Source organism: Bactrocera latifrons, unplaced genomic scaffold (assembly GCF_001853355.1).
Source record: "Bactrocera latifrons isolate USDA-ARS-PBARC rearing strain unplaced genomic scaffold, ASM185335v1 scaffold_17, whole genome shotgun sequence".
Classification (NCBI taxonomy): Eukaryota; Metazoa; Arthropoda; class Insecta; order Diptera; family Tephritidae; genus Bactrocera; species Bactrocera latifrons.
In genome coordinates this window covers 1623198-1632066 of record NW_017535185.1, presented here as the reverse complement: position 1 = coordinate 1632066, position 8869 = coordinate 1623198, and the positions used below count along the sequence as shown (strand labels likewise).

The 8869-nt window shown below is 34.6% G+C and overlaps 1 protein-coding gene and 1 long non-coding RNA gene across 2 annotated transcripts; both read left to right on the top strand.

Moving 5' to 3' along the window:
• Window positions 1-1850: 1850 nt before the first annotated feature.
• LOC108966723 (farnesol dehydrogenase-like) lies at window positions 1851-2878 on the top strand. Its single transcript, XM_018929755.1, has 2 exons — window positions 1851-2536; window positions 2633-2878. Exons 1-2 carry the CDS (start codon window positions 1961-1963, stop codon window positions 2801-2803), a joined length of 747 nt encoding a protein of 248 aa, XP_018785300.1. The 5' UTR covers window positions 1851-1960; the 3' UTR covers window positions 2804-2878.
• A 3646-nt stretch (window positions 2879-6524) lies between these two features.
• LOC108966743 lies at window positions 6525-7367 on the top strand. The gene is made up of 3 exons (XR_001993206.1): window positions 6525-6600; window positions 6661-6770; window positions 6830-7367. It is a non-coding gene; the product is annotated as an uncharacterized LOC108966743 (long non-coding RNA).
• Window positions 7368-8869: the final 1502 nt, after the last annotated feature.

Here is an 8869-nt window from a genome sequence, read left to right as displayed (position 1 = left end):
AAAAAATTAATTATTAAAAACATTTTGCTATAAAAATGATCACTCTAACTTCTAGTATTAAAAAACTAACGCTTTTTCGGTCAAAATCTTCTTTGTTATTTGTATTGTTGAAAGAGTAAGAGTAATACTCTTTTTATATGCTCTTTCTACATCAAAATTTAGTTTGCTAAATTAATTGATAAATCATTTAAACTGGTCACACTGTAATTGATGAGCAGAGCAATAAAGAGTAGCTTTCGCTCTGCTCTTTTAATCTATGAGGTCTCGTCTACATTGTATTTACATATATTATTTAAATTTTTGCCATATAATTTGATGCTATTTTTCCACAAATATAGTAAACATGTTTATATATTATATACTATGTCCGCACCTTCGTATGAGAATTGCTTGTCTACGAACAAATCTATTCATTAAGTGAGTATATGTGGAGATTACCGGTTAAAAAGTAATTTAATCACATATTATTATTATGTGAAAGCTGTTTTTTGCTGGCACGTTGAATATAAACAAGTGCTAATATATACATACACTAATAAATATGCATAGTATTTTTATTTTGTAGCGAAATGATACAAAATATTTCCTTTTAGTACGAAATAAAGTTATATCTATGCTGAGAAAAGTGTGTATCAAGTTTGTCATGAAGTTGGTAACACTCAGCAAGCAACGTCACAAACGATATTATAAAATATACATATGTATAATATATGTGACCTGGTCTACGAAAAGGGAGCTAACGTGCGAAAACTAGTTTTCTAGAAAACAGCTGTTAAAAATCTCATCTTCCATCCGAATCAACTAAAAAGTGAAAATTGATTTTTTGGATTTTTTTTACACCTAAGCCCCCTTTCCGTAGACCAGGTCACATATACATACATTTATTAGGGGTTTCATATTGTCACATAAAGTTATGAGTTATAATGTATCAGAAACAAACACATAAAAACAACAATTTTTTAAACAAGTGCAAAAATTTATGATTTTATGCTTTTACGATATGTTATGGCTTGTTGTGAGTCTGCTATATGTATTCTTATGTATATAAATCGCTAGCGGCTTAGTTATAGCCATGTCCGTATGTCGATATCTACATATACACGCGCTAGTCTTTCAGTTTTTGAGATATCGTTCTGAAATTTTGTATATGTCCTGTTTTTTCCAAGAAGCTGCTCATTTGTTGAAATCGCCGATATCGGACCACCACAACATATAGCTTCCATATAAACTGTGTGGTCGGAATGAAGTCCTTGTATGGAAAACTTTTTTATTTAACGAGATAGCTTCACGAAATTTGGTGCATATAATTATCTAAAGCAATACTACAATAGCCAAAGAAATCGTGCTGATCGGGTCACTATAGCGTATAGCTGCCATATAACCTGTGTGGTCGGAATGAAGTTCTTGCGTGGAAAACTTTTGTATTAGAAAAGATAGCTTCACGAAATTTGGTACATATAATTACCTAAGGCAATACTACAATCGCCAAAGAAATCGTGCCGATCGGGTCAGTATAGCGTATAGCTGCCATATAACCTGTACGGTCGGAATAAAGGCTTTGTATGGAAAACTTTCTATTTATTATTTATTTGTCAATATATGTTCACGAAATTTGGCATGTATCATAAAATAAATATTTATTTTCTTCTGTACCACCCTAATAGGTGAGCAGGCATTCCAGTAAATATATACATATTGATTAAATAATAATCTATTGTGTATATGTGGGTAGATAACTGTATGCATACGGTATGAACACTTGTCGGGTTCAACAACAACGACTACTGGAAACTAAAAAAAAAAAACCGGCCAAACAATGCCGGTGAGCACTAAAAAGTATTTGCTAGCTATCTACTGTTGCTCAATTTAGTAATCGCTTGCATTTCATGCTGAACAGTTAATTAAAATTAAATAAATTTTTTCGTTAAATTCCACTAAGTAACTTTTGAAAATATTTAACATGGAACGTTGGTCAAATTGCACAGCTGTAGTCACCGGTGCCAGTTCTGGCATTGGTCTTGCCATTGTTAAGGACTTGCTGAAGGAGAATATGCGCGTTGCCGGCTTGGCTAGGCGCAAGGAACGCATGGAGGAATGGCGTGCAACATTGCCCGAGGAACAGCAGAAGCGTTTTTATCCCGTCAGCTGTGATGTCTCATCGTTGGAGTCGGTTAATGAAGCCTTCGATTGGGTTATCAAGAATTTGAGTGGTGTCGATGTGTTGATCAATAATGCTGGCATTTACAATGCTGGACAAGCCACCGAAATGGATCCGGCCAAATTGCAAGAGGTATTGCAAACCAATGTCATGGGTGTGGTCTATTGTACACAACGCGCTTTCGGTTCAATGAAGGATCGTAGTGTTGACGGGCATGTGGTGATCATTAATAGTGTTTTGGGGCATTGTGTGCTACTTAGTGAACCGCATACGTCGCCCACTTCCAATTTGTATGCGCCAAGTAAATATGCGTTGACCGCTTTAACGGAGGTGTATCGTCAGGAGTTCCGTGGACTTGGTACCAGAGTTAAGATCACTGTGAGTACAGAGCAGTTTCCAGATAGCTACTGCTTACTATATTTATGTGCGATTACGAACTGTTAATATGCCTACTTCGGTCTTTTTATTTCACAGAGTGTCAGTCCCGGCTTAACCGATACCGATATTGTGGCGGCACGCTCGCGTGGCGGCAAACGACCAATTCTACAGCCAGAAGATGTTTCTCGCTGTGTATTATTTACACTCTCGACACCAGCTCATATGCAAGTGCATGAAATTATAGTAAAGCCAATGTTGGGCGAATAGAATGGAGTAGATATTAGAGCTGAGCTGAATGAAATATTAAAATACTAAATAAAAGTTATAGAAAATATTTGTGTATATAATATTTTTTTTAAATTAGTTAGGGTGGTCCTTAAGCCTAAAGCCGCACAAACGTGTAAATATTTGGTATAATTTCTTCCAATTTGATCTGTATATAGTATAAGTCGATCAGATTTTAAATAGTTATCGCTTACTATATATGATATTTAGTTGCGGTGATGAGGAGTAGCGGGCGAAATTGTAGGTTGGAGAGAGGCCATTTTCGCTACTTTTGACGAGATTCTTAAAGAGTGTTTTTTTTTTCTTGCATATAATTTTGTTTGTGAAACTAGCTGTCAAAATAATACACGTTGAATTGTCCATATAGTTTTCAACATATTACTAAAGGGTGACCTATTTCGTGGTTCCCTAGTTTTTTTTTTGAAGAAACCAAGAAACTTCAAATTTAGTGTTGAGTGTTTATTACGGATATCATTTGAAAGAACATTATTTGGCATTTATTTTTTGAAGATTATCTCTTACAAATGTAGGCCGCGGCTCATTCATTCCGTCCAATTTGCGATGATTTATTTCAGCATTTCGACTGGTAACTGCCGAATGACAGGGGGATGTTTTGCTCCAAGGTCTGAATTCCCAGAAGAAAATATCTAACGGTGTGAAGTCACCACATGATCTTGGTGGCCAACCGGCCGGCCCAAAACGTGAAATTAACTGTTCACCAAAGTTTTCTTTCAATAAATCCATTGGTACGTTCGATGTGTGGGAAGTAGTGCCGTTTTGTTGAAACCAAACGCCATCAAGATCACGACCCTCAATTTTAGGCATCAAATAGTGGGCTATCATTTCACGATAACGGTTGCCATTGACGGTTACGTTCACATCGGCATCATTTTTGAAGTAATATAGAATGATGATTCCAATAGCCCACAAACCACAGCAAACCTTTGTTTTTTCTGGATCAAATGGCTGTTTTTGAATCTCTTTAGGTTGCACTTTCTTCCAAATGCGCCAAATTTGCTTGCCTACGACGGCTCAATGAGCCAGGAATCGGCCTCATCGCTAAAAAAAATTTGGCTCGAAAACGTCGTATATTCTTGGAACTTTTAAGGAGCGAAACGATGTAGCTAGATAAGGTGGTGTTCAGATATAAGCCATTCCGTGATGAAATTCCAAATAATATGAAACAAAAACAACATGACAGCTTGACACGATATACGAGTGATCTGTCAAAAAAGGTTATTTAAAAAAGTACCCCTTCTTGATTAACCCGTTATATTATTGAAGTTTGTGAGTGTCTACTGACATTTAAAAGTTTTATTTTGAAATCTTCTGTGACTATCTATAAAAAATATATTTTATCTTATCTAAAACGCATTGGAGATTGTCATTTAATAGTTTGTGCCTATAAATAAAATGTGAGGAAGAGCTAATTTTTGGTGATACCGAACATTTTATATACATACCGGTATATTGTGGTTAGGCGACCATTCAATGACCATTTTATCAGAATACGTATCTAACGTCGACGGAGAAGTCTTATCAAATGACAGTTTTGATTGGAAGAAAGTGTATGAAATTCATATGTGACATAACCTCGTCCAATAGATAAATGAATGCAGAAGTCACAGCCAAGGAAATATCTTAAGGTGTAAAATGTCAACCAAAGGATCGGAATACAAGCAATTTTTTTCGGTATGAGGTTTGTTAGAAAAAGGAAAATCATTATAAATATGGATATGGGAGTTAGGATAGTATCGACCCGATTTTATCTTTTAACTATTAACATATCACATTGTAGAAAATGTTCACTGGGTTTCAACAAGGTACCACATATACAATCAACAATCATAAGGGGCAAAGTCAGTTATTAAGTTGCCAACCAATTGTATCTATTTTAGGCACAAAGATACACTGTTCTGAGTAAAACACGCTCTGTAATCTTCATTGAGAAAGCCGATATATGCAGTACAAAGTCACCCGGAAGTTCGCAAATCTTCATGTTAAGTATCTGGGGGCTCAGAGAAGTATTGACCTCATTCAAACCATCTTTAATACACATAATAACTATTTTCAGGAAATGAATTTCAATTGTTTATCTCACACATAGACCGATATTTTCAGCCAAAAGTAAACTATGGATAATGGAGGCTTGAACAGTTTTGATTAGATTTGTACAATTTTTGGTAAAAAGTTGGCATGTTTTAAAGAATTATTAGTGCAAAATGTCGTTATATAAATTACTCCTCGATTTGTGTAGTGGAAAGTGAAATAATCAAATGGAATTTAAATTTAATGGAAGTAGGCGTGGTTGATGTCCGATTTCGTTTATTACCGCATTGTGATATGTGAATATGAGAACAATGGTACGTACTAAATTTGGTCGAAATCGGTTGGTCGAGTCCCGAGATATGATATTTCACCAAAAAGTGGGCGTCCTATTTTTATACCAGCTCCCAAAAAGCAAAAAGTCTCATTGCCAGAAGCACGATTAATGGACAATGCTAACCACGATAGTTTAACAGAAATGTTAATAAACAGCGATAGTAGCAGGAAGCTACTTTAAAAACTTACTCTGCTAATGGAATTTCCACCTTAGCTGAAAGGAACTATAAACAATGGCGGTGGAAATAGGAAAAGGCAACTGATGATATTCGTTCTTGAGAACACCAACGACATTTTTGGCAGCTGGAAGAAGCTTACTGTGATCCAGTGGCAACTGAACTTGTTTGTTAATTTTATACATGTATATATATATGTGTCAAGATACATACAATTTCGTGAGAACAGGACCTATTTAATTATAATTTTATCAGTTCAACAGGACTTACCTCACTAAATACTCTAAAGCGCACTCTGATCCCCATATACGTAGGTGCCCTTTTCACATCTGAAACACAGTTTGTATACACCTTCTGCCAGTACGCCGTTTGCTCCTGCTGCCACTGACCATTATATATACATATAATATACAACTAATAACGCCGGCACACACTTATCACGGTTAAATAATTAAAAATCCTGAACCGCCCTGATTACTACCTAATTTTACTAAAAAAACAATAAATTGCAATATTTACACCTTTATAATATTTAATATAGTATTTAAGCACTTACTGCACCTTATTTCACTTTCTTCGTAATTTTCACTAAACTCTTTTCCTTACATCTAACAATTTATTTGCATCCACATAACATAACAAACGTTAACATAACATTTTATGCACAAGCACTGGCAGAGCTCTGCTTGCGGCGACGCTTACCGACGCTTACAGCTTCTGCACACATTTATTTTCACTTTAATTTTTATTACACAAATAACAACGCCCGATTGCTGTTTTTATTTTAAAACGATTAAACTCGCGAACTTGAACATTATTCTACTGAAAACTACTTAATTTTAGCTTTATTTCCTAAACTAATTTCACTTTTTTCACCGAGCTGCTTCATATGCGACTTACACGATTTACTTTATTTAATACAAATAACAATTTCTACGAATCATCTGTTAAGGTTGAAATACCGCGAATCACTTCCTGTCAGTGAAATGCGAGCTGCCAGATTTTGCAACCAATGCTTATGAACTTTTCTTAAAAATTATTTCAAGCACCATGATCACCCTGTTATCTAATAATCGGCGTACAACAGTTTGAGCGTCTTTGTAAATAACACTGCACAGCTGTTTCGCGCATTTTTTGTGCGTCGTTCGGAAGTGAGTTTACGGGTTGATTATACAAATTTGTCTGAATATACAAAAAATAACCGAAATATAGTATAAAAATGTGAGCATTGCATGTATTAATGTATGTAAATTGTAAATAAACAAATGAGCGTGATTTTAGGAGCTGACCGTAGGCTTTAGCAGCACACATAACCAGGGTCTGCTGCTAAACACTCAAATATGCTTGCTATGTCAAACGACAACTATGAGGAAGTTGTTATGGAAGGCAAGGTAGTATAGAGTTATTTACATATTGCTATTTCCAAATTTACTTTGTGCTTTTATTTCAGCTTGAACGCGGCATTATTTGCCGAGAGTATGTATAAAAGCTATTGCAACTCAATTTGTGTGTGCAAAACTGTGGAAAGTTGATAATTCCATACATTTTGAACTGCTTTTGCACGAATTTAATGAGGAACATGGCAAATCCAATTAATAAACGTCAAGCGGCTGGGTGATCGACCGCAGCCTGGACATCTGCAGCCTAGAGTTCGATAAAACACCATTAATGGTTACATTTTGCTGCACCTTTTGTAATTTACATGTTAAGCATCACTTGTGCAGTGCCCGATGATTGCAGTTTGCATAAATTAAATATCGTTATGAATTTGTATGCTAATACCTATGCACTACGCGGTATATTTATGCTTCGTTATGAATAGCAAGTTGTTGCGGCAGTAATTAAATTGTAAATGTTGGCGAAAATGTGTGCAATAATAATTGCGAAATGGTTAAAGTTATCGATTGCATGTGTAAATTAAAAGGTTTGTGGTTGTTATTGGTTTATAAAAAACATATATTCGTAAAATGCTATATTCTAACCTAAAATTTTATTTACCTAAGTTTGTTATAGTTGCAAATAAATTAATTTGAAGACACTTTTTATTTTCAGCGTAATAATTAAACAACAATAAATAAATGAAAAGTAAAATATTATTACCGAGATTTGCTGTTATACTTCATACATTGCATCATATACATAATTACATTACATCTATAATAACATTTCATCTACTCATATTGTTAAATACCACGTAAGTTTTCATCTTTTTATAATTATCTTAAACATATTTTGTAGTTATTGCCTAACACTAATGTAAATTTGCAACCCCATTCTTCACATCTTTACAATTTTTAACTCTTAACATGTCTTAGCAAGACGTGAGGATGCGTTCGTCCTCTCACCAAAACTTCCAGCAGCCTTGCATTTACATAAGTTCATTTCCACTTTCAAAGCTCTCTTTATCAACTACGCGCTCTTACATTCAACAGTGTTACACCTGCATGCCAATGTTGCGCAGATCGCTCGCATACACACACTCATGTGTTGATATGTAAGTGACTAAGCTGCGTGCTCATCATTGAGAAATGGAAGTGAGTGACACTTTCATTGTTTGCATTGTTTTTGCAAATTTTTTAATGTTCGAAGATGACCTTCAAAATATTATGCATATAATAAAAGGTAATGAAGTGTTGTGCCGAATTTTCTAGAATCGTGGAATGCGAAATTAAGGGGAAAATTCCAATTGAGGCATACAATGTAACAGTAAAAATATTTATTTACAAGTGGTAAGGAGAGTGGACACACGTAATTTTTGGTTGATGTCGCGAATATTTGTTAAAATCGGTAAAAAGTATTTGTTTAAAATGTTTAATTGGATTTTTAATTAATTTAAAGTTAAAATCGTTAATAAATACAAAAAATAGTGTCGTGAATGTCGCAAAAGTACGAGTTTTTCTGTAAATTCCTTGAGTGCGTGTTCGGGTTTGTTCGCGGGTGTGTATATTAGTGTACATATGTATGTGTGTACGAATGTAACAAGCGGGATGTTACTTGATGCGGTTCACGGTTGCTTTACGTCGCGTGTGTCGGTTATTAAGTGCGATAGTGATGTTATAAAAAATAGCGCGCGGTGTAATATACATAGGTTTAAAAAGGTGAGTTTGTAACCAAATTTTTTGAAATTTATATTATATACATTTTATAACACATTTTCGTCTTTGAATGTACATTAGAACGGGTCGTTTTTTTTATACTAAAAAATGGCGTATGTAGGCATTTTTTTTTGGGACATTCTGAAGAACTTTGCTAAACGAATAAGGGTCTAAAACTGGATTAGAACCAGCGATTTTTATGGCGAATATATTTTAGAGATTACTTACACCTTAAGGTGCTTACCTGGCTTTGATTCCTGCAAGATGCAAGAGTATAAAATGCACGGTTATACCCGAACTTAGCTCTTCCATACTTGTATTTTTTTTTTATTTTAATTTTTTTATATTGTTATATTATTTTTTAAATTTCTTTTCTTCTTTTCCAGAATGCTCCC

Excerpts from the sequence above, each read along its gene's own strand:
- LOC108966723 (XM_018929755.1), top strand. The coding sequence starts at position 1,961 with ATGGAACGTTGGTCAAATTGCACAGCTGTAGTCACCGGTGCCAGTTCT. Across the intron at positions 2,537-2,632 it reads GTACCAGAGTTAAGATCACT|AGTGTCAGTCCCGGCTTAAC; the intron begins GTGAGTACAGAG and ends TTTATTTCACAG.